Consider the following 25428-nt stretch of genomic DNA (forward strand, 5'->3'; position numbering starts at 1 on the left):
AATCCTCTTCCTTAGTAATCCACTTCAATAAATACCTTCATACTACTAGAACCCTCAGCATTCAACACCATCCTGTAACTAGATCCATCCGGCGTGCACAGCTGATGTTAAGGGCTTTTGCTAAACAGCAGCAAGGACAAGGACATGCACAACACAGAAAGAAAAAGAACTGAAAGAAACAACAGACATAGCATGTCAAGGCTGTCTGGGCTCTCCGTTTTTCTTGCACACACATCCTTTTCCAGGTCCAGCTATTCAGCTCCAGACACCAGTCTTATTTAATAGATCTTGGCACCAAATTGGCATTATCAGTGTGTAAGCAGCTAAAGTGTCGGCGTGCCAGAAACAGCTAAAGGGCTTTGTCCGCCACGCCATAAGCAAAGCTGATTTAAAAAACGAGGAAAAGCCAAACAAGCAGCATCCGATTGAGACAATGAATGCGTGTGGTGGACTGTGTAAAATGACAATCAAGCATTAGTGTACTGACAACTATTGCTAAAAACAGATTCTCTCTGTCACACACAAGGAACCTTCCTCCCATGGATTAATCCTAAACACTATGTGCAGCAGGACAAACAGCATACTAATAATTCTCCCATAGCTATCAATTATTCAATTATCCGATCTGTTTTCTATAATTCCTTTTGCTTCAGTGCAATATTTACACATCTCATGTTCAGGGTATTTTCAGGTGTTTCTCTTTGCTTATTTTTTTTCCTCACACTTCCTCGCTCTGTCAGTCTCAGCTAATCTGTAATGAGTGTAAATCTGTCACCGCACAAGTTGTGATGATCCTTTTTTACAACATTGACTCACACAAGTAAATCCTTTTTTTTTTCTTTTACCAGCTCGAGCAGGAAAAAGGGATAGAGAGTGAAAGTTAGAGAGATTGAGAGGAGTGAAAAAGAGGGGAGGGGCATGTGCACTTTCACCACAAGAATCAAGACATTTCTGCAATGCTTGGAACGAACAAATAATACTCCTCTTGCTCCCACCTCCCCCTTTATTTCCCTTACTCTCAGACAGCCAATAAAGAGATCTACAAACATCTTTAATAGCACCATCAGCCCTCTCCTACATACCATTATTCCCTCACTCACAATCAACACACCTTACAGCCATCGCTCTCTCCACACCTTACATTCACCCTCATCCACTTCTCGACATCCTCTCATTCATCTACCCCCTGTGTCCTCCATTCACCCCCCGCCGTTGTTCTATTCTTTCACTCATTTCTTTATCCTGTCATTCTACCCATAACCTTCCCTCTGCCCCTCCATTGTCCTAATTATTTTCCTCTCTTCCCTCCCCTCCCCATAGTTCTTACCATCTCCCACCAGCTGCAGCAGGGCCAGGTCAAGAGGACGTTTCCAGCGTGAGTTTTTGTGCAGGGCGATACCGTAGCCTGTGGTGGCAAAAACCTTCCCCGAGCCTATGGTCATCACCTTGGAAAAAGGACAATGTGCAAATATCAGAAAAAACTGACCAAAAGGCAGACATATATGTCTAATCTGCAGTGTGTGAGTTATTCCTTACCTTACAACCTTCGTCCTTCCTGGCCATATAGTTCAATACTGCAGCATCATAAATAAAAGCATCCAGTTTCCTGTAAAGGGATCAAGGGAGAATTCATTCATCATTTAATGGGAGAGAGGGAACAGAGGGATGAGGAGACTGGCCGAGGCAGGGGAGGAAGTAAAAAGGTGGATCTTTGTGATGTACCAGGGAAGAGAGTTGGGGTGCAAAAAAATATGGCAGACAGGCACAGAGAATGATAGAGAGGCCATGAAAAGTTAAATTATAACAAGAAAAGGGAGGAAGGGTGGAATAGTGAAGCAGGTTTGGTGGAAAGAGTGAAAACACAAGGAGAATAAAATAGGCAGAGATCAGGGAAAGATGTGTGAGTGAGCGGGAAGGTGGTGGAGGAGGTGGAGGGGAGGAGGAGGATGGGGATTTATACGGTGCGAAGAGCGCAGTGACAGGGAGAGAGAGAGAGAGTGGGGAAAGATTTACACACTTCAGGGGGAAAAGACATGGGATAGAGCCAGAGAGTGATGAGGATTATAAAGTTTAAATACAGACACACCAAGAAAGCACACTGGGAGGGGAGAGAATGGACCAAAAAAAGAGAAGAAGAAAGGGAAAGGAAGAAGATAAATGGTAAGATATTAGGGCAGATGAGGAGTGAGAGAGGGGGGAAGATAAGCACTAAGCAACAGAAAAAGACAGCAGGAGAAAAGCAGGAGTTTCTCATTTTTGTGCATGTTAACACTGAGTTATAATTGTGGTGTCAAGGCAATGGGAAGGGAGAAAATGATGACAGAGGCTTAGGATAAAGTAAACTGGGATTATCCAACACATGACGGGTGATAGAGATTCCACTAGAAACTGAAGAGGGAAATGCTGCTCGCACTGTGTGGGTGGGTGGAGATAGCGGTGAAGGTGGAGAGAGGGAGACTAAAGGTGAGAGAATCTGTGCAGGGAAGCAGGAAGTGTGACAGAAGATGTGAAATGTTAGTCGAAGTTGAAAAGAATGCCACTGTATAGTATGGCCTGCTAGTGCAAGAGTTCTAACATAATGAAACCACATGACAGTCCAACAAAAACAAAATAATAATAATAATCATATATTTTAGGTACATTTTCTTCAGATGGATTGATGTAAAACAGGTTTTGTCAAATTCTGATTAAAATGGGGCAGTTATTAGTACATGTTTAAGCCATGTTTAATCTGAAGACAACTACAAATCTACTGTGCATTTTTCTTTTGTATATTCTTCTATGTTAATTAGCTCTTTTGCATGTATTAATGTTTTCTTTTTAAACTTCAGGATCTGTACATCATAATTTGTTTTGTAATTTTTTTTTTCCCCACAAAGATTTTATGTCTCAAGTAAGCAACAATATCGTTTTTTATTGCACAGAAGAAATTTTAAAAATGTTAACGGCTTCCTTAATTCAATAATTCAATAAACTAAAAGAAAAAGAGCAAGACAGATCTAGCAAAACACATGATCAGGCTCATGTTGTGGCAAACACACCCGGTCTTGAGGTTCAATATGGCGTCCTCCACTCCTCTCTGGTTGTATTTGCCCATGTACTGGTGCATGTCTGGGTAGTTGGAGCGGATGTTTTTTTCTGTGCTCCCGTTGGGCACCGTGCCAAACTTCAGAGGTGGGTACTGCTCCTCGGGATGCTGAAACTAACGGAGCAAAGGGAGGCGAGGGAGGGAGACGGAAGGGGCATGAGACACACCAGGCTGTGCACCAATCTGTCTGACCTATTTCTGTCCACTTTCCAGACTAACTTACAACACTCTATGCACAGTCAAATCTTCGAAAACAGAGCAGACCATGGACTTAAGTAGTATTTAGAACTGTCTTTTAAGTATTCCAGAACTGTGGTAATTGAGTTATGTTCAACAAGATTTTATTCATTTCTAAATTCCTGTGCTTTAATCAATTTAACATTCAGATTCATGGGATTTGGCTCATTCTAAGACTTTAATTCTCCTTCTGCTTTCTCTATTTAATCAGTATTCAAGCAATGAAGTACCTTCTTGTCCGAGAGGCCTGACACTGTGTCAATGTACTCCTCCTGGATCATGAAGGCAGCCAGGTTAGCTGTGTATGAGGCCAGGAAGATGACGGCAAAGAAGGCCCAGATCAGCACCATGATCTTGCTGGTGGTTCCTCTGGGGTTCTCCACTGGCACAGAGTTGTTGAAGACAATGGCCCACAAAAGCCATACAGACTTTCCTATAGTGAAAGTAGAACCTCCAGCCTCTGTCCAAAAAGATGAAGAAAGGGAGAAAGAAAAGACAGAGCGAGTGTAGAGAGTGGTTGTAGAAATAATTAATTTTATCCAGCCAGTACACCAGCACAATAGTGTATTCAGTAGCATGTGAATATAGTGAAGCAGCCGATTCAAATTAAACTTCCATGAACGACCTGTAAAATTGGTTTACCATATATAAAAATACCTAGCAATCTTTTTGAAACCAAATCTCATAAGGCAAAGACTATATGTTTTGAGGATGGTAGCTTTGAATTCAGCTGCTGCATGATCTTACAAATGATTGAACCACACGGTGCAAATCACCATTCAAAGGGCTCAAATGCTCTGCCTTTATATGTCAGGAGTAAAGGAGGAAGGAAGTAGAGAGATGAGAGTGAATGAGTGGGATATATGGGAGGATGACAGAGAGGTAAAATTATGTAGAGCACAGCAATCATGCAGTAAAAGAGGCGAGTCGGGCTGCGTATTGGACCGAGGCATCAGGCATACTGAATATCACAGGGGTACAAACTATGCTGTTGAATAATAAATGGCTGCTTCAATATCAAGAATACTTGGATGCAGTTCAACATACTGTAGGTATAATTTCCTCCTCACCACACTCACACTTAAGGATTCAGGGCGACGCATTCAAAATGTCCTTCAGTTCATTTTGAATGTAACGACTTACCAATCAGACAGCAAGAAAACAAACTCAGTAGAAACAAAAAGGTTCATTATCATAATGAAAAATCAATTTGACTTTGAAATTTGTTAACCACATTCCAGAAGTGCGTTCAGTGTTTGTCCATTTGATCCATGTGGCAACAGTGATGGACTGCACGCAGACCCATCTATCAGACTGGGAAACACAGACAGCTTAGTCCCATCACTCACTTTTGCCAGTTTGCAGACTGCGGTTGTAGCCCACGGGACTGAAGAACTCAAAAATGAAGACAGTCACAGCCACCACGGTCAGGCACATGACGAACATCATCACCCACACCGCTGGGCTGTAGGGCTCTTTAGAGGGAAACAAAAGACTTGAATAAACACACAGCATATGGGCCTATCAAACAGTTCTGTACAGCATTATGAAATCAAGACAATATAAGATGAGATAAGATGAGATAAGATAAGATAAGACTTTATTGATTCCCAGAGGGGAAATTCGCATGTTACAGCAGTGCAGGAAACAAGGAAACAGATAAGAACTAGGAGTAAAAAACACAACAAAATAAAAAGTCAAGTAAATAGAACTCAATCCATATAAATTATACACATTAAAACACTTAGGCTACATACATGACCTGTAAAAATAGAAATATGCTTATTATTATTAAATTATCATTATTATTATTATTATTATTATTATTATTATTAAAGGGGAGAAGAAAGTTGCATAAACCTAGTACATTATGTACTGTAGAAAGTGAGATGAGCCATGTGTGCAGTGAAAACAGAAACCCCTGGAGTAAACATAGTCTCCAGAAGTCCATAAACACTGTTTCTTTTTTTTTTTACAATCATCTCCATGCTGTCTATAGGCCAATAACACTTTTCTCCCACTGGAGCCTTGAGTCTGCTGACAGAGTGAAACAAGTCGGACAAGAGCTGCTGAGAAAAAGTAACGGCTAATCTAGATGTAAGGATCAGCAGTCAAAGACTGGAGCTTTTTATGCAAACTTGACACTTTACAGTTAGATAAGATTCTGTACATGAGTTGGACGCCTCACATAAACAGAGCCTCTTACCTAAGAAAGCGGACGGTGATACAGTTCCGTTGCTACGGGAGACCATGACACTAATCCCCGTCTCCACAAAAGGGACAGAGAAATCCACGACCTCTGACCTCTCCTCATTAATAGTCAGCGAGCCAATGGCCATGTCTGCTCGCTTGTACACCACCTAAAGGGGACATCAGGCAGTGGTAAGAGAGAAACCTAATTATGGGTAAGTGTGTAGAGCAGGGTTACCGACAGACAAAGCCAATCGTTTATAGACCACAAAGAGTTGTTTCCAGGAGAGATACTGACATTTCTGCATCCTGACCCTTTGTACACCTTAAAATGTGCCTGCACACTCCCCTTAACTCTCCCCCTAACCCTTCCCCTCCACGCCAAAACAGTGACAGAAAGCTGAAACTGAAAACCACAGTCACTGAAAAACAAGACTAGGTCAAAACCTAGTATATGTCTGGACCGTGTATGGTCAATGTGTGTAATTGTGGCCAATGTTTTACAGGTATAGTCAGTGGTAGTGTCGATAACTTGAATTCCTGGATATTAAATGTTCATCTGTAATTTTCTGTAGTGGTCCCAGTAATATTTACTGGTAAAGTGTACTGAAGTAGCAGATCACATGATATAGTTAAGCTAAATTTGAGTTAAAAAAAATAACAGGTTATAAATGCATTTGCAAGAACAATACTTTCTGCTCATATTTTGGGATGTTTGATTTGAAAGAGAACCTATTTTAATTCTAATTATAACTATTCTAATTATCTGTTAACTCCCCCTGTTCTTTCATCTGTTTCTATCACTCCGCATTGAGTGTTTTGTCAGAGTGATGGTTGTTTGGGGTGCTTTAACTGTGCACTCTCCCTCATGCCTCTATGCACCTTTTTGCTGCCTCTTTCCTGGTCGATGATCATGGAGGCTGTTGTGGAAATTGTAAATGAAGGTTTTGACAGCATTTTGGGTGCAAATTCAGGAGGCTCATCTCCGCCCAGTTAACGCAGATACAATCAAATCAAGCGCACCTGCAGAGCAGCTGCCGCACACTAAATAGCCTACATGAGTCATGAGTCATGTTTTACCTGCAAGACTCGTGCTTTAATCCTGTTGTTCATTGTTTGGGATGTGAAAACATCATAGAAATAAAAAGTTGCATCCTGGTAATAGTTCAGTTACCATGGAGCGTCTCTCCTGCCGGCTGCTGACGGTGCTGTCAGCCGGAGAGTCGATCACACTGGACGGTAGAAAAGGATACGCAGAGACGCTGGTACGCATCTGTTTAAACAGGGCAATTAGTCGACTTTGCTGCGTTTAACACCGGAGCTGAGAGTGTCAGAGCTCGGAGCAGGAAACAATCACTCTGCGTTGCGCTACTGTCCTCCACTTCCATCATATTTTGAAAGAGCAATGGCCAATGAGGATCTCCAACGTTCAGGCGGCTAACCAATGGTGTAACTTCATCACTCACTCACTCACTCATGGACAACGGCGGTTAAAGGGCTGATCTGTGGCCAGTCCGGTCAAAAACAGTCAGTGTAAAAAGAGTGACATTGAGAAAATATTTGACAAGTGTCATTGAAAAACACATTAGAATTAAAAAAATATCAAAATAAAATAAGATAATAGGATTACAGGTGCATGGTCAAAAAATGAGCAAGTATAATATATTCATGTTTTATTAAAAGCTTCATTTTTTTAATGACTGTGTTTTATTATTTAGTGTAATGTTTTTCAGAGCCAATACAACTTTTTTCACTACAAGTGTTTCAATGCCAATGTTCCTTTTTTCAGTTCAGGTTTTGTTTTCAATGCCAAATTTTATTTTCAATGCCATAACTTAAAGTCACTGTTCCGGCTCCATACAAAATGAGCTAGGGCACGTCTCCTCCCTACCACCATCTAGAAAAACCTGAAAACCGCTGTGTCTGCTGATTGTACAAGTGAAATGTTAATCTACATTAGACATGGCACATCCGCTCTTCAGGGCAAATCAGCAGAAAAATGAAGCGAAGCAGAAAGCAAAGCACCCTCCCCTCAACTTTGCCAAGTCTCTGGATTACCTGATCAAAGAATGGCAGGCTTTGGAACATCTGATCAAAAGACAGACATTAGTTTGAGAAAACAAAATTCGCTTGGCCTTTTGCATGTGAAAATAGATTCGACAGACAGCTCTGGCCCGGGCTCAAGTTATAACTGATGGAGCAGGAGAGCGCAGTGGAACTGTTTTGAAACCCGTGACAACTGGCATTTGGCAAGTTCCCTCTGGGACAAAGACAGAAACAGCGGGGTACTTCAATGAAACAGCAGCCTCTGTATCGATCTCGGTATGTGTGTGAACACGTGTGCATGCTTGTCTATTTGTATGTGCCTGTTTTTATTTTTCTGCCAGTATAATTGTGTCTTTCTTGATGGGAGATCATGAACTTCAGTGAGTATTGCCAAGAAAATATCAAGGACTAATCCCAAATAGCCAGGGGGTCTTTGACAATGTGTGTGTATGTGTGTCTTTTTGCTTCTGTGTGTACAAGGATGTGTCTCCGTAGATCAACATGCTTTAGGGACGTGTTTGCAGAAGCGTGTGTGTTCACCGCATGCGTTTGCCATCATGCTTGTCCATCTAATTTGTCTAACTGTGCATTTTCTCCCATCTATCTCAGTGTGTGTGCTTGTGCACATGTATATGTGTGTAATAAATGACAGCTGTCTGATTGCTGGCAGTGGTTAAGTGGCCATAACTCTCACAGCGATTGATGTGACACATAGCGTTTAACTGGTCACCCAGGAGGCAGGAGCACAAGCTGAGAAATGCTACTATATGGCTTGTCAATAGAAAATGCTATACAAAATATGCAGAGGAACAAATGGGAAAACCACACATACTCCTCTCACAAATACGCCAGTGATATGGGACCGACATTGAGAACACATTGCTCACAAAGGCAGACAGGCAGAACCACAGGCACCCCCCCCCCCACACACACACACATATAAACCAAAGACTTGCCTCTCCAATCATGCCGTTCCAAACCCCATCAATTTTCTTCCCGTGTTTCCCATTGGTCACTAAGTAAAGGTCATAGGTGAAGCCGACAATCTTAGCCAATCTCTTGAGGATGTCAATGCAGAAGCCCTTGCAACACTGCTTCATGGGAGCCACACCCTCATGGATGGCGCTGTGAAGAAGTCACGAAAGAAAAAGTCAGTAAAGAACAGACGTGAAAGTGAAACACAAAATGACTAAGAACTGCATTGTGTTCGGCGTGTAATGGTCTGGTTCAAGATTGGATTAGAAAGGACAGGACAGGACAGGACAGGACAGGACAGGACAGGACAGGACAGGACAGGACAGGACAGGAAAGGAAAGGAAAGGAAAGGAAAGGAAAGGAAAGGAAAGGAAAGGAAAGGAAAGGAAAGGAAAGGAAAGGAAAACGAAATGGTCACAGAGAAAGTGTACTGTTGCCAAACCCTTGGTGACAGGTTTGATCGACCAGTGTAGGCTAGGTGCTGTCATCCCTTCAGAAGCTGATGAACCATAAAGCTTCACTGTGGTCATATCTGATTCCAGACCCCTGAGTCATTCCACTGATCCTCTGGAGAGCAGTCTGTTATTGATTATGGTCAGGGAGTAAAGAGACTACAGTTTTGATAGGTGATTGATGTCACCTCAATTGGAGGGCATCATGACGGCTTAGGAACTCCATTCATAAAGCAGAACTAGAGAGGCTTCTAGGACTGCAGCCAACAATTATTTTGCGCTGATTATTTCCTCGATCTATCGATCAACCGCTTTGTTTATAAAATGTTGGAGATTAGTGAAAAATCTTCTAATTTCTCAGAGTCAAGATGACATCTTCAAATGTCTTGTTTTGTCTGACCAACTGAAACCCAAGGATATTTAATTTACTATCATACATAAATGGATGAAAGCAGTAAATCCTTACATAGGAGAACCTGATTGGCTTTTTAGTGTTTAGAAATTAACTTAATTAATCAATTATCAAAGTAGCTGCTGATCAATTTATTGCCGATCAACTATTTGACCAATTGTTTCAGCTCTAGGGTATCTATTCTTTTTTCTCCCCCTTCACTATCAGTTTATGTTTTGAGTGAAAATTATCATATGAAATAAGTCAATAACATCACATCCATAATAAAACACAAAAAAATCAATTTGCCTTTTGCCCAAAGGATTCAAACCTGGCATTAAGGGGTCGTCTGCAGGGCACTGAGTCACGGATGCAAGTTCCAGATGCAGGGTCTGCCAGCTCCACAATAACAAATGGCCTTTCCTCCAGCGTGACAACGCGCAGGTGCTGGGCGTCATCAGGTGGTTTAAGGAATGGCCCGTAGCGGGACCAGGCTGGGTACCGGAGCCTCAGTACGCCGTTCTCCCACCAGCCTACCTGGGGAGACAGGCGAGAGAAAAATTAGACAAAAGGTGGCACATATTTCTATCAAAGACAGTATTTGTTCTAATGGATACTACCTTTGTTTATATAGTAATGATAAACAAGACCAGATAATCTCTACAACAGTATTGAACACAGCATCAAAAGTACATTAGAAACCCACATTTGCCTCAAGATACTGGACCCAAAGGTTTTCCCATGTAGAATGACATTTGAAGTTTTTATAACAAAGTTTTTCCATAGGCCATATGACAGAAATCAATTCATACAGCCATATTTGGAAACAGAGATGGATTGTTGTTTTCCAGCCTGAGAATCAGGTCAGTTTTTTGGGTAACAGGCTACCATTTCCATCATCAAAGCTGTTTGTATTTGAAAGGAGGGATAAAGTCCTCCGAACATCTGAAAATATCTCTGAGAGGAAGCAGAGCACCATTTTATGTTGCACTGTAACACATTAATTAACATGTTTACAGTAATGTGATTACTTTTTCAGTCATGAGTAGTGATTAGTAATAGTTAAGTATTAGTAGCAGTGTGACAATGACATTGAAGCTTCAACGTCTCCACAAGTTTAGTAACCGCACATTTGGGTCCTTAGCTTTCTATACATAACAGCATGATTATGTCAGGTGAGGCAAACCTTTATGGTGGAAATCAAGATGTTATTTTTACCTGTTATTCAGGAGCAGGTTTTATCATTAAAGGGTATTTTTGTGCTTCCACAGATGTCTCCTGTCTGCCCATAATTATAAAATGTTTGTCCTGGGTCGAAACCAACGTTTAAATGCAATATTTCTATATATTGAACCTGCACCTGCCATGGCACGAGCAGCGGATTTAACGTACGTTAGAACCGTGCTGGTAATACTGGATTTAAACCTTGGTTTCAGGTTTCTTGTGCAAAACAAATTCTATTGAATATAGAAGAAAACAAGTAGAAAATATTTTACTGCCACAATCCATATTCACTGTTACTGTAATCCACAAGGAGTATTACTGTATTACTGTACTGTCCTTAAACAAATTGTGTTTTTCTTACATCTAAAGGCACAAGATACTGTCTGTATTGATTGTGTTGGTCATTTAATATCAAACCAGCTAATGAACAGAAATATAATCACGTTTATATGTAGGCTATAAGTACAGTATTTTATATTGTGATTTATTAATTTGCTAATTTTGAAAGTTGGCATCATTGCCGACAACCTCTTTAATTTTCACTCTTAAATATGAATGCTCACATTTTTAAAATGAAACTCAAGAAAACTACAGAATAAAGCTATAAAATCAGAACAGTGTTTTACTGTTAAGGAGCCACTCTAACTTAAATGTAGACTTTTTTTTCATTTAACAGAATATAAAAGTTTGTTTTATAATTATAACAATACCATAACCTACATTTACACAGTCACATACATAAAGACTTATACAACATAATCCAGTACAATCCCATACAAATACCCTGCAATAATCATTGTAGTAGACTGCATAATTTTGTCCTCCCTTGTATAATACAAATGGGGAAAAAGAACTTGAAAAAGAACACAATCCAATGCAGCAACGCCACAAACTATGACCACAAATGACTACTGAGATGAAGGAACATCTCTCTGACAGTCTCAATAAAAAACAAATATTATAAGCTGCATGACGGTAGTATTTACTGCAGGGCTATGGTACCAGAATGTATTATATTGTACAAGTATTATACGGGTAATTGTGCCCACTCGCTCTATTTTAGAGCACTGAGCCCTAAATATTCATTGTTGTGTGGGATGGGAGCAATTACCTGACACATTTATGCATGTGCAAAGGCCACACTGATTGATGATGCAACAGTGGTCATCTAGATATGCTGCACTAGTCATTTAGTGTTGAATCGGACACTGAACAAACAAACATTTTCATATTATAGCTCTGAGTTGTATGATAGCAACTAACTCACAGATTCATGACTGCACAAACGATGGGCTATACAGGTTGTAGGCAGAAGTAAACAAGTCTCCATTACTGCAGTGGCACCTTACTTGTTCACCCCAGTATGTCACTGTAATGTAGATAAAGCATTACACTTTTTTGAGCGCTACTGCGTGGAAATATTTTCAGGAGATCCTGTAGAACCAGTTATATATGTTGAAAGTGTTCTCATCAAATGCTATTAAAATACAGCTCATAATCTACAAAAGTCAAGCTTTTTAATGAAAATGAGTCCAGTTTTAACAGACAGTTGGACTTATTTTGGGGGCTTTGCTATTATCAGCTGCTAAAGCACAGGCCTCAATTTTATTCTCGTAAATCTCAGTTAAATCTTCATGTTTCAATCGTATTCTGAGCAAAGGACCGACCAGGGACCACTAAAGACAGGGTGATATAAATACATGGACTGTGTGTGAGTAGCCACCCTGCTGAGCTTGGTGATACGTTCCCTGGCTTAAATTCCACTTTTACAGTATCATGTGTAAATCCAGCAGCAAGTAATTCCTGCTGGGTTTAAAGGATAGGTTCACAATTTTTCAAGTCTGTCTCAAAACAATAGTCAGGTGCCCACATGTGTATTGGAAGTTTTGTAAATGGGAACTGGATCAGGAACAGATAAGCTAATGGCCAATATGAACAGGAGAAATTATTAAAGCAAACAAAAAACTGTTCAATATGCATAAGCATCAATATGCATTGTGAATTTATCCTTTAATTAACTTCTCCAAACAGCACTTTCACATCCTGACTGTGGAGGTCAAACAGAATGTTAATGTAATTTTTTCCCAGAGCCTTAACTTATTTCAGATTTGTGTTTTAGAGGAAAATTCCACCAATTTTACACATCAATAAAGCCTTTTGTGGCTCCAGTGGGAGCTATGCAAAGTCTGATGAGTTACCTCAAGTGATGTCACTTGAGGCAACGAAGTGTCATTGTGGGTAATGTAGGCTCCAAGCTTTGAAAAGGAAGATGAATGCATAGTGAAAAAGGATGATATACCTAGTTGTTCTGCATCAATTTTGATCCTTTTTTAAAAACTGTCCATTGTGAGTCCGACAATGTTATTGGAGAGCAATGCTACATCAGCTGAGTACTCTTTTAAGACTGAATAACTGGCACCTTAACACAGATTACTTCCATCTGTCGGAGGGAGCGACTGCCGACCATGATCAACCCAAGCATCCGTACTTTCACTGTCAGCGTAAATGTGTTCAGTTCCACTCTGCCACAGCAGTAATGGCGGCGGCGCTTCAGAGTGCAACACATAAATCAGATTCATCTGTACTGAGGGAGCTTTGGTGACAGAGGTGGCTCTGTTGCAAGCAGAAATCCCCATCCCTTCAATTTGGCTTGGTCTGATTGATGAATTTTTATGTCATAAGCTCTGGTCTAAATGCATTTTCAAGGGCATTTACACAATTGAAAATCACACGTACACAGGGTAGACCATGGCCTCAGATGTCATGTCAATGTGATTTTTAAAATCTATTTGTGAATGATGCTGTGAGACCACATTGTTCTGTGTCCACTGTTGACCTGAAAATGTCTGTCAAGCATCCCTCTGGCTGTATCATTGTCTCCCCCTTTGCATTCTTTATATGCACTCTGGATGTGCTGGATGCTGGTGCCTGGGATATTCAGACTTTTGAAAGCAGCACGAGGCAGAACCACACCCAAGAAGATTCAGGCTTTTGTGAAGCTTCCTCTTGCAGCATCATTTGACACATCTTGGCATGATCACCTGATAACAGTCACGTCTGAGTGTCGTGACAAGTGTGACTGAGGCGACACACACACACACACAAGAAAATGCACATACATACAGTCAACCCATGCAAACACACACAAAAATACACAAGAATATACAGTTAACACACAAACACACATACAAATAAAATACACATAAGAATTTGAGTGCTTAAGCAGGCCAGTAGAGCAAAGTTTGGCCGCTTCTTGCAGCCTGTCTGTGTAATGCAAGCTCTGGCAGTGAGAGAAGGAGAAGGTGGCTACAATGACAGTATTTCGACTGCACTTCGACCGCAACGCCACAACAGACATTCGATCAAAACACTCTCAGGGAACACAGACAGGAAACAGATAGAGCTCACTGGAGAACATGCTATCCAGAATCCAGAAAAATGTACATACTAAGAAAAAGAACAGGCAGAGAAGATAACCTTGTTTTGGAGCAAAAGTTAGTGAACTGAGAACCACTTTACACCAAAATATTATCCTTTAGCAGTTGTGAGTGGCGTTAATTAATGTTCATCAATTTCTGGTAATATCCTGGAACATATATCTCTGTGTGCTGTCTCCATAGCAGAAACAAGCCATGCTAATGCTAGACAACCTTCAGTACTAGTCTGCAGTGTTTCAGTAAGCTAAGCTGGGTGCTCCCGGGCTCTAGGTAATGGTGCAGTCATTGTAAAGAGAACATTAAATATTCAAGGAGAGCCAACAGCGTGGATGTGCATAATAGGCAGATACAGGCGTCTTATCCTCATTTTGTGTGTGTGTGTGTGTGTGTGTGTGTGTGTGTGTGTGTGTGTGTGTGTGCAATAGGGTTTATGCAAGAAGGGTGTAAGCATATGTGTGTAAGCATACAGTATGTGCCCTCATTTGTGACATGTGGATGTTGGTGTGAAAGCTTTAAGCATGTGTGTGTGTGTGTATGTGGGCGGGTTTTGTACCCTGGGTTTGCACAGAGTCGAAGGACCAGCGCAGGAGCTTCTAATTGAAAGAGATTTGAGGGATATGGCAGGAGTCAGCATGTTACAACACACTGAGACTGGACTCTGGTGGGCTGTTAAAACCAGCAGGAGGCTGAAAACAATCAATGTGTGTATTTGTACTTTTGTGTGTGTGTGTGTGTGTGTGTAAGTTTGTGTGGGTGCATCTGTATTTGTGTGGTGTTTGTGATTATGTGCAGTTGTAAAGTGTATGTTCTGATAGTGTTGTGTGTCTTTATGCATGTACAGTGAGGTGTAGAGGTGCTGGTGTGTGGTTGAGAAAATGAGCATCGCTCTCTTTTCTGACACTGACAAGGGTAAAATCCCGGCGTATTAAAGGGAAAACATCTCCAACAGGTGACAAGGCTTCGTATTAAGGATTTCTGAACAAACCACAGCTTTATAGAATATGCATGACATGCCAGGGGTACTGATGCATAACATACAGTTATGTATACAAGACACTCAAACGCACAAAACAATGGTGAGTCTACAACTAGATGGCAGTGATACCCAGAAATCTTCAGCACTACTTAAATCTGCATTTTACAGCAAAAACCTGAGAACACAGGCAACAAATAGGAACAATCAGCAACTATTGATCAGAACAACATCAGAACAAGTCTCTCTGCAAAATGACAAAGAATGAAATGTGTGAGTACATGTGTATGACTGCAGGGCTGCAGCTACTGATTATTTTCATTATCGATTTAAGAATAGGTTCACATTTTTTCAAGCCTGTCTAAATACATGCATGCCCATGCTGTATGTATATTGACGGAGTTATTGGTCACTGTAATCATTCCTCTCTTCATACTGGATAGACATGACAACATTTCCGCAAAAATGGTGCCTTAGGATCGGAGGAAGAGCATTTGACCATTCAGCCGAGGCTCATGTAAAGTTTCAAGTCCAAGTTATGCAAATCAAGTGAGTATCCTCCAAAATTATGGTCAGTTTTGTGCAAAATTCTCTCTTTGTGTTGTTATTCCACTGCCGCATTGCTACAAGAAAACACTGTCCAAGGAAAGGCAGAGGGAATTTTATATTAAAAAAATGTAACTTTAATGCAAACTGGAAGATACCCCCTTGATTTGGCTAACTCAGAGTGCTGAAGCCTTGTGTTACTGTGGGTTCAGCTGCACTATTTAGTGCAATTTTGCAAGGAACAAGGACTGTGTATTTATGACCAGTTAGGAGAGGGAGAATGATTATAGAGAATATTATGTCTTTGAATATACACATAACCATGTGTATATTGGGAAAAATAAGGCCAACTGGGAAAAATGTGAATCTATTCTTTAATCCTTTAATCTTTTTTTCAGTCAGTCAAATGATGCATTAAAATTTCCCAGAGCCCATGGTGATGTCCTCACATTGCTTGTTTTGTCAGACCAACAGTCCAAAATCAAAAGATTTTCAGTTTACGTTGATATTATTAAAAGCAGAAAATTCTCTCATTTGAGAGGTTGGAAACAGAATTTCTTGGCATTTTTGCTTGAAAAATTATTTAAAGGTGCAGTGTGTAGAATTTAGTGGCATCTAGCAGAATGGACTTGGCAGCAATGGAATTAAATATTCATAAGTATGTTTTAATTAGTGTATAAGCACCTGAAAATAAGAATTGTTGTGTTTTTGTTACCTTAGAATGAGCCTGTTATATCTACATAGGGAGTGGGTCCTCTTCCACGGAGCCTGTTGCTCCGCCATGTTTCTACAGTAACCCAGAACGGACAAACCAAACACTGGCTCTAGAGAGGGCCTTTCGCATTTTTCACAAGTTTTACAGCCACCGTAGGTTCTCCTACACACTTGGAAGGGGAGGGTGAGGGGAAGGGTATCCAGTTGGTTGCAATAAGCAACATCACTGCTAGATGCCACTAAATCCTACACACTGCACCTTTAAACAATTATGAAAATTGTTTATGACTAGTTTTCTGTCAATCGACCAATCATTTCCGCATTATATGTGTGTGTGTTTGGGAGTGTGTATATTGTGAGAGTGTGTTTAAACCAAGAAATAGCAGAGATACAGAGAGACAGCAGCAACTGAACAGGCACAGTAGGAGAGCACAAAGTGAGGTCAAATGGTCAGCAGCCAGCTTCTCTCCTCTGCCTCAGGCACTGATAGCCATAGTGAACTTTACATGAACATAAACCCATGTGACCTGCCTATCCTCACTGTCAGGTTTATATTTTTATTTTAGATGCCAATGCAGCACTGATCATCTAGCTCACATGGACAGATTAAGACTCAAGAACATTGCTTGAATCAGCACAAAATCTGCTCTGGGTTCAATTGCTAGGAGCTTTTGTCCTTCCAGTTCATCACAGAGGGCAACATTAGAACGACACACGAATCTCAAGATTCACATAGCAGTTTAAATAATATACAATCAAGTGTATTATGGTTTAAGAAAAAGCATGCCCTTTTCTTTCTGAAGTCAGACTAAATCACAGCATCTAGGTGGAGACAGTCAGAGCTTGCCTGTCAATCAAATTTACAACCACATGATTAGACGCAAAGAACTGATGTCATGTCCTTACATCTTCCCATCCACGTCCAGGTGTCCAGGAAATTACATCCAGGAAGGGGTTGGCCAGGTAACCATCACTATTGAAGGAGTAATCTCGCCCACCAAGTGTGATGTTGCTGAAATACCTGCGTGATGATGGATGGAGGTAAAAGGAGAAAGCAGACAGTAACGATATGACAGAAAACACAGAATATTAGTAAATTATTTAATTATTGTCTTAAAGGATATGAAGAGATAAGAGAAATCCTACAGCTGGTTTTGATGCAAGAAGCCTTCCCTATTCTCTTCCCACTTGAAACTAAATCACAGCACCTCTGTGGTGACTGTCAGGGCTTGTCTGTTAATCAAATCTACAGACAAATGATCAGACACACAGAATTGTCAGGATCTTTGAAGTCAAACGACTGCTGCTCTCTGCATCGCCTGCAAGCTCTATAGTTTGTATGATAATCACACAGGACAAACCTTCTAATTGTATTCTCATGTCAACTTGCTGGCTTCAAAACACAGAACCTGATAGATTCATGTTTTTTACATGATGAAAAGCCTCAGATGGAACAGCAGCTTGTAGTTACAGACAGTGAACAGCAGGTAGCAGTGCAAAAAATGGAAATGAGAACATTATCTTCTGTTCCTAGACATAGTTTATAAGCAAAGAAAGAAGAATTCATTCATCATTGCCCTTTAATTGCCACACTGTTTGTGTTGTGCTTTATTTCCAAACATTGCTGCAAAGCTACAACTAATGAATTCCATATTTGGCTTATTGACTAATCTATCTACACAATATCATGTGTGCAGTGTGTATATGGAGCAAGAAAGACTGGCATTAAAAATGAACCAAGATGATATCCAGGACCACTTGGGCTACCTGTTAGAGTGTGCTGCTGTCTGTTTGCACAGCCTACAAGGAATATATTAAAGCTGTCTCATTAATATACATGAGACATGGTCCGCTTGCTACAGATGCTGGGGTAATTTCGCCAACTCACAACTACACGCACCAACAACATCTATTTTGCATGGATGATAGCCACCTCCAAATTCAGATATCCCCTCTGCGCCTGCTCTCTGACACTGAATCTACCAACTCCACCCACATACCTTCCAACTCATTCTGGCACAAAGCCAACTCGTTTCATAGAATACACCTCATCCTGTCTCAATTTCTTCTTCTTCCACTTTCAAATATTCTGTCTGTAACCTGCCAACTGGCTCATACTTACCCCCCAACCTTAAATTTCTCTTGCTTCCCTTTTTACATTCTCTCTTTTAGAGCTTTCCTCTTTCCCCTTATCTCCGTCTCACCTCATCCTGCCCCGCAGTCTCTGGGTCTGATTGGCATCCGTCATGCAGTTGGTGACAAAGTTTGGCCCACCCGTTGTTCCGTAATCCTTGCGCATCGCCACTGCCCCATGAGTCAGCACAGACACACCCCGAGCAATCCTCCGGCGAGGTTCGTCCCTCCAGCCCTGGGGCCGCACAGCAAACAGAGCCCGGGGCAGGCTCTCCATGCCTAAACCTGAGAGAGCTGGCCCCACAGCAAACCACATGTGCGAGGCTCCGGCCTGACCGGCGGCCCAGGCAGCTCGGAAAACCAGCTCAGCCTCTTCCTGGGAGCAGTACAGCAAACGTACCTGGAGGACAGTAGGAAGGCAGGGAGGGAACAGGGACGAGGGGAGACACACACACACATACACTCTAGTGAGATAAGGAGGGGACAGGGGAGACGTGGAGAGAGACAGGGTGGGAGAAGTAAGGGGAGAAAGATAGAGCCGGAGCAGAGGTGCACCTGAACGGGAGGGGAGGAAGTTGAATAGAAAAGGCCCTATCAAGAAAAAACAAGCGTGCTGGGGGAGGTAAGAGGAGAGATAGCTGTAAGCTGATGTGATAAGGTTCATGGGAGTCAGGCGTATGATTCAGAAAGAGAATCGGTGGCTGAGAAGCAGACACACCAGAAAGAAGGAAGACTGCATGGCTGCATGTGATGTTTGCTAACCAGGAGGTACAGGAGGCAATAGGGGCCAGTGCTTAATGAGCTTGGGCCTGATGAAACAAGTTACAGTTATGAATAATGAAAACAGGAGTGAAGCAAGAAAGGGAAAATGAAACAACCGTAGTGGCAGGCGAAACAGAGAGGGAGAGGCAAGGGAGGAGGGATGGGGGGGCGGGGTTAAAGACCAAACACACCTGAGGGAAAACAAGGGGAAAGAGGTTAAACTCTGACATATGTTATTAAAAGCAGGGTGGAGGAAAGACCTGGAGACAACAGGAGACAGAGGGGGGCAAAACGAGCGGATGGAGGGAAGTAATCAGAGATGGGGAAAACAGAAAAGTCACTCCTCGGAGAACGGAAAAGAGGAGAGGGATGTAGCGGAGAAAAGCAAAAGATGACATATTTTGGTGAAATAAGGGCCTGGAGAGATAAGAGATATTTGCGAAAGACGGGGTGGGATGATGGAGCGAGGCTGGGGAGAACGAGAAAAAAAAAAACATTAAAGAGAGAGAAAGGCAACACAGAAAGACAGAGCAGTGACAGTAGATGAGCTCTCTGCTGCAAGTGCTGAGGTAAGAAGGGGTGAGGAGGGAGAGGAGGAGGAGGAGGGGGGGTTAGAAACTGACCAAAGAGGGTTTTAAGGGGTTAGAGGGGAAATGGAGAGAGAAGGAAGGGATCGACAAGAGGAAGATGGAGCTGAGCTGAGAGGGGAAAAAGGAACAGAGGGAGGGTGAGGTTAAATGCTGACAAATACCAAAGAAGAAAGAAAGGCTAAAAGCATTTAAAATAAAAGAAATACATACAAAATGACTGAGTGAAGGAAAAGAGACAAAGGGGAATCGAAGGACAAAAAAAAAAGTAAAAGACAATTCTTTCATGGAGGAGGGGGGTCAGGGAAACAGACTGAAAGCACATTTTGAGAATTGCGCCTTCATTGAATTTTGAACTGTAATGGCTTGGCAAAACAATCCTGCCTGTATGCCAATAAACCTCCAGTGAATTAGGCAGGGAATGAGAGTGACAGAGGGGGGGAAGGAGGGGAAGAGGGAGACAGAGGGTGACAGACAGAAAGGGAGACTGAATTAAGGAGGGAAGGAGAGAATCAGAGTTATAAACAGACACACACAATATCTAAAGACGGGAAATGGAGAAAGAGAGGAACATAGAACAGAGAGAGAGAGAGAGAGAGCAGAAGAAATACTGACAAGGCAGAAGCTGGAAGAGGAATGGAACAAAAGATAGACAGTGAGAGATTTGAGTAGAAATTGACCCAGAGACCTGCATCAGGCCATCTACAATGTAGAGGACATTACCATACTGTATGTGGCAGAAAGAGAGAGAGAGAGAGAGGAGAGCATGTAATGCAAACATACACGGCATCACTAAGCAATCACAAGCATTTATTAGCCCTGCAGTAGAGAAAAGCTAAAATAAGGGGGGTTGTGAAAAGCAAGAGGGTTAAAAAGCAAGCACTGCGTATAGGCAACCCGCTGCAGGCAGTATGTTATATTAACAGTGACACTAGCAGAGTGGAGCCTAAGGAATCCAATACACATGCACACACTCACAGATACAAACACACGTACACGCTCACACGCAGAGCAGCAGTGGCCATGCTGGGACATTAGCGATGACATTGAGACCCAGACTAAACTGAGCCAACGGAGAGTCGAGTCTGTGGCCAGGAACACATGCAGTAACAGGGATGGACGAATGGACTGAAGGAATAAAAACTAGCCATACAGAGATGGAGGTGTGCGGGAAAGCAGCAGAGGAGAGTGAGCTTGTCTCCAGGCAAAGAATAGCAGAAGGGGAGGCAGAGGGGGGAAGGAGGGAGTGGAGTAAGCATAAGATACAAAGATGAGTGAAAAATTTAACAGGTAGATCATAGAGGTTAAAGAGGAGGTTTAAGGAAGGATGAATGTGCGGGGAGGGAGATAGACAAAGTACGGAGGGAAAACAACAAGTTGATAGAGAAAGCTACTGCAAGGAAATTGGGAATGTAAGTTTGTAAGAAGTAAGGAAAGGAAGGAAGAACGAGCAAGCCAGTGGGGTAGGAGAAGGAGAAGGAGCAGGTTTATGAAGGGATGAAATACAGCAGAGGTACAAGCCAAAACCACAAGTCATTTTTGGACGTTAAAAATCGCCTCCAGACATGTTTTATGACATATAAATGTGCTCTGCTTTGAATAATTTGTATCTAATCTTTTTTCCACAAATAAAAACTCTGTTAAAAATTCTTACAATGACATCTACTCCTTCTCCCTCACTCAAAAATCCAGAATCTGTGAATATGCTAATATTCTGCATTTCAAAATTTTAACCACTGGATGCAGGATGAAGTTTACACATCACGCTTGAGTAAGCTGCATATTGGACCACGACTGGCTCCAAACTAGTTGTGTCACAAATCTTGTTTGTAGCTGCACGCCTTAGAAGGAAGGAGAGCACAGAGAAACTTTCCACTTTCAGCAGATGAATGTGAAAACAGCCTTCTAGTGTCAAACTCTGCACATACATCATTCTGCACAGTGAAGCTCAAACATCCAACTGAAGCAACAATAAATAAGTAAAAGACATTTTTGTGTGGAGGAGGACTGTAATGAATCTCTGCGAATTTAAACGCCATAGAAAAGATTGTTGGAACAAATCTGTATAGATGTGTGAAAACGGTGACAAAAAATAGGTTATTTTAAAGTTAAATAAAGATAAAGAGTGAGTGGATAATGAGAGGAAAATAACTATGGTGTCATGAATTGTATACGGTGATGTACAGGCAGAAAAGCATTTTATCCCAGGATTACAGCTCTGGAGGTGAGATTTTACAGGCCATGTTAATCTCCTTTAACGAGCAGGTGGGTCACTCATTATACACTCTCCCTGTGTAGCCAAACATTTTTCAAACCCACAAAACTTTATTAAAAATGTCAAGCTGAATTATGGAGAAGAGTATATCAAATAATGCACAAGACAACTAGAATATTTCCATTTGTTGAAATGGTACGGCCATTATTTCACTCAATGTAAGCATCATACAAGCAGATACAGAATATATTACTGTATATGATACTCTCAGACAGTGTGGAATAGGATGGTTTTCCAAACTTAAAGCTACTTAAAGAGAAATGAATGGAAACTGTATGTTAAGTGGTTAACCTCTTAAGCATTTGAACTCCATAACTCTTTGTACAATGCCACATGACAACCAGCCAGTAAATCAACCTGACTCGTGGTTTTTGTTGCACCGTTGAACTCTTTATGCCTTTGGCAGATGAGAGGGGAAGAGAAGAACAGAGGGATAGAGGAGAGAGGGGAGAGAGAGATGTGGAGGGACAGAGGGAGAGACGAAGAAGGAAGGAAAAAGCTGGGAAGCCACCTGTCAGAAAGGGGGCCCCCAATGTTACTTGCAGCACTTCCTCCCCTTTCCTCCCCCCTTTTCCCCCTCCCTCCCCCCTGTCTCACCTGCGCCTCGTTCTCCTTCAGCAGCCTGCGCGTGCGTGACCCCCCAGGGTCGTCAGTCACGTTCAGGATCACCACACTCTTCTTCTCCCAGCCGATGAACGAGCCGTCCGTCAGCCCCTCCACCACCGATAGAAAATCTTGGTAGCCATGGTGACGCGTGGACACCACAGAAAAGGCTGTCCAATCGTACTCCTCCAGCACCTCAAAGATGACCTCTAATTGGAGGGCAGTAGAGGAGCTGAACTGGAGAAAGATGGAACCTGATTCCTGATTTGGGGAAGAGAGCAGCAGATTTGGTTAAAAATCTCACTGTGAAATGAATCGTTTATAGTTGCACTGTGTCTAAAATGCAGCTACAATACAGTGACTAACAGACAGACTTTTCACTACAAAGAACTACAACTTTCTGGACTGCTCCATCTTTTTGCACAACATCGAGTCATCATGGGGCTTGAAGTTTTTGTGGAACAACAGCACTTGTGCAGCTGCAGGGCTAAAACAGCACGAATTCTCCTATGACGTCCAGGAGGGAGTGTTTCTAAAAAGTCTGTTCAGGGGATGAGAGGGGAATGAGCACTAGGCAAGGGTACATCTTCAAAGGAAGTTCATCAAAGTGCTACAATTTAATTCCTCAAGAGTAAATGGTTAAAACGTGTATTTGTAAGCACAAATGTGATGCTTTTTGTTTCTTTTTTCCCCTGTTTGGTGGTAAAAAGCATGTGACACTAGTTTCTCTGATATACACACACTCGCATAAACTCATACAAATATATAGTATACACACACACACACACACACACACACACTCTTATTCACTCATACACACATTCATGTCTGCTCATTGCCTCCCTCCCAGGAACATCACAGGCACAGCCCCAGTTGGTGCCATTTACAGATCAAACACTGCAGAGTTTCAGCAGATCAGCGACCCTGACCTTCAACTTCCCCTCCGTCCCACCGGCACTTCCCCAAACCTTTTCTTCGCCAAGAGGATGCGTGACATTGTGACTTTGTAAGTTGTTATGGCAATATAAGCAGCTCTCTCCTTTTATACTCCATCCATAGTGCTGTCAATCCATACTGCTTCTGTATACAGCACACACCTAATTAACATTGTGCCACTCGCCAATCCTCACATTTTGAGCTACACAATCACACGTCTGGGACATCTGCCCTCTTGTATCTCTCTGATTCTCTCTCTCTCTTTCTCTCTGTCTCACACTTACACACACACACACACACACACACACAAGCTTCAAACATTTCCTCTTCATTCTCCCACCCCAACCCCAACCTCCCTCCTCCTACCTGTGGCATCCTCCCCAGCCCCGCTCCCCCTCCTACAGCCACTATGGGCAGTCCTGTTTGCGCAGAGACAAACTCCAGCATGGGGGCCAAAGGACCCCAGGCTGTGCGCGGGGGCCTCTCCTCTTCATAAACCAGACCTTGCAGGGGCCGTGCCGCCAGCAGCTCACACAGCTGGGACAGCACCGTTTTAGGACTACTGTCATTCACCTGGAAGATGAAGGGAGGAATGAATTAAGAGAGAGCAACAGAGAGAGGGATAAAGACAGAGAGACAAATGAAGCTTAGCTTAAGTTCAGTCAGGAAGACTATATTTGCATGCTGGGGTCTGTAGTTTTATCTCTCAAACCATCTGTCATTCCCATCCCTCACGCATGCTCACTCATAATTTCCTTGCTGTCATTCCCCTGTGTGTCAATTAAGACTTCAGCTGTTCACATCAGCTGGTCACTTCTGACCAATAGCACTGTGACACACCTTTATTGTCAGCCTATCACATCGCGGCTGTCTTTTTAAATATGTTTTCTCCCTCTCTGCCTTAGTGCTTTCAGAGTGCCGTTTTGAGTGCCCCACTACCACCTCCCCATCACTGCCCAGTCTTCACAGACTCATCAGTGCATCACTTCATCAACCTCATCAGCCTTATCAGTAGAAGTCATCAGCCATGACTCCATGGGGGGGGGTTTATCTTGCTGCTGCTCAGGACTGATGTCCCTTGATTCAAAATTTCCCTGTAAAGTCTAAGTGCCAAAGACTTGACAATACTTAATCATCAGTATCATCTGTATAATAAACATATTCTTTTTGCTTCATTCACTTGTCTCTCCTGATTGAAATAGAGTTGACCAACTAGGGCAGTGTGTCTTGACTTTGTGTTATTCATATGGAAGGTGTCTGTGCCATGCATGACATATCCGGTTAACAATACGAGCTTTGGTCAAAGAGCAGAGCCAGATGCCCGCTCATTCAGCAGGGCACACACAACTGCAGCAGTGTGCTGCCCATTCAGCTCAAATAATGAGAGTGAGCATGAATAATGGATGGCCAATGGCCATTGTTATTCCCTTCCTTCAAGTAAGGCTGAATGAGCTGTAGGTAGAGGAGACAGTGTCCAACCTGTAGCCAGATGACGTTAGCAGAGCCCCACTGGGTGACCACGCTCTCCCCCAGGGAGCCGTATACCCGGCCAAAGCCAGGGTAGAGCACCCTTCCCCCGGGCCCCGCCACCGCCGCCTCTGCCTGCACCGTAGCACCGGCGTGGATCACAGCGATGTTGAAGTTCATCATGGCCCCTGCATCACGCTCTCGCGGGCTGGGCCGGAGCAGGAGGTGGGGGGAAGCGTCCACCAGACCTGCCCACTCTGCCAGGACCAATAGGAGAGAGAGAGTAGGTATGGCGACCATGGCAACCTGCCGAGGGGGGGGAGGCAGATATATATCGCACTAAGAGAGGGTGCCTGAAAGAAAGAGAGACAGCAAGGAGAAGAAGAAGAAGG

The 25428-nt window shown here is 42.4% G+C and overlaps 1 protein-coding gene across 1 annotated transcript in view; it reads right to left on the bottom strand.

The window, feature by feature from the left end:
• The window catches only part of LOC137191307 (glutamate receptor ionotropic, NMDA 2D), a 51175-nt gene that overhangs the window by 10327 nt on the left and 15420 nt on the right, over positions 1-25428 (bottom strand). Inside the window, exons 2-14 of the mRNA XM_067601296.1 lie at positions 25049-25389; positions 23936-24142; positions 22628-22894; positions 18478-18806; positions 17180-17294; positions 9711-9916; positions 8518-8686; positions 5532-5685; positions 4675-4800; positions 3556-3785; positions 3042-3202; positions 1537-1606; positions 1328-1445 (exon numbers count right to left, since the gene is read on the bottom strand). Of these exons, the coding sequence (XP_067457397.1) occupies positions 1328-1445; positions 1537-1606; positions 3042-3202; positions 3556-3785; positions 4675-4800; positions 5532-5685; positions 8518-8686; positions 9711-9916; positions 17180-17294; positions 18478-18806; positions 22628-22894; positions 23936-24142; positions 25049-25336 (2440 nt within the window). The 5' untranslated portion in view covers positions 25337-25389. The remainder of the gene's footprint in view (positions 1-1327; positions 1446-1536; positions 1607-3041; positions 3203-3555; positions 3786-4674; positions 4801-5531; positions 5686-8517; positions 8687-9710; positions 9917-17179; positions 17295-18477; positions 18807-22627; positions 22895-23935; positions 24143-25048; positions 25390-25428) is intronic.

The sequence above is a fragment of the Thunnus thynnus genome, chromosome 10 (assembly GCF_963924715.1).
Source record: "Thunnus thynnus chromosome 10, fThuThy2.1, whole genome shotgun sequence".
NCBI classification, from domain to species: Eukaryota; Metazoa; Chordata; class Actinopteri; order Scombriformes; family Scombridae; genus Thunnus; species Thunnus thynnus.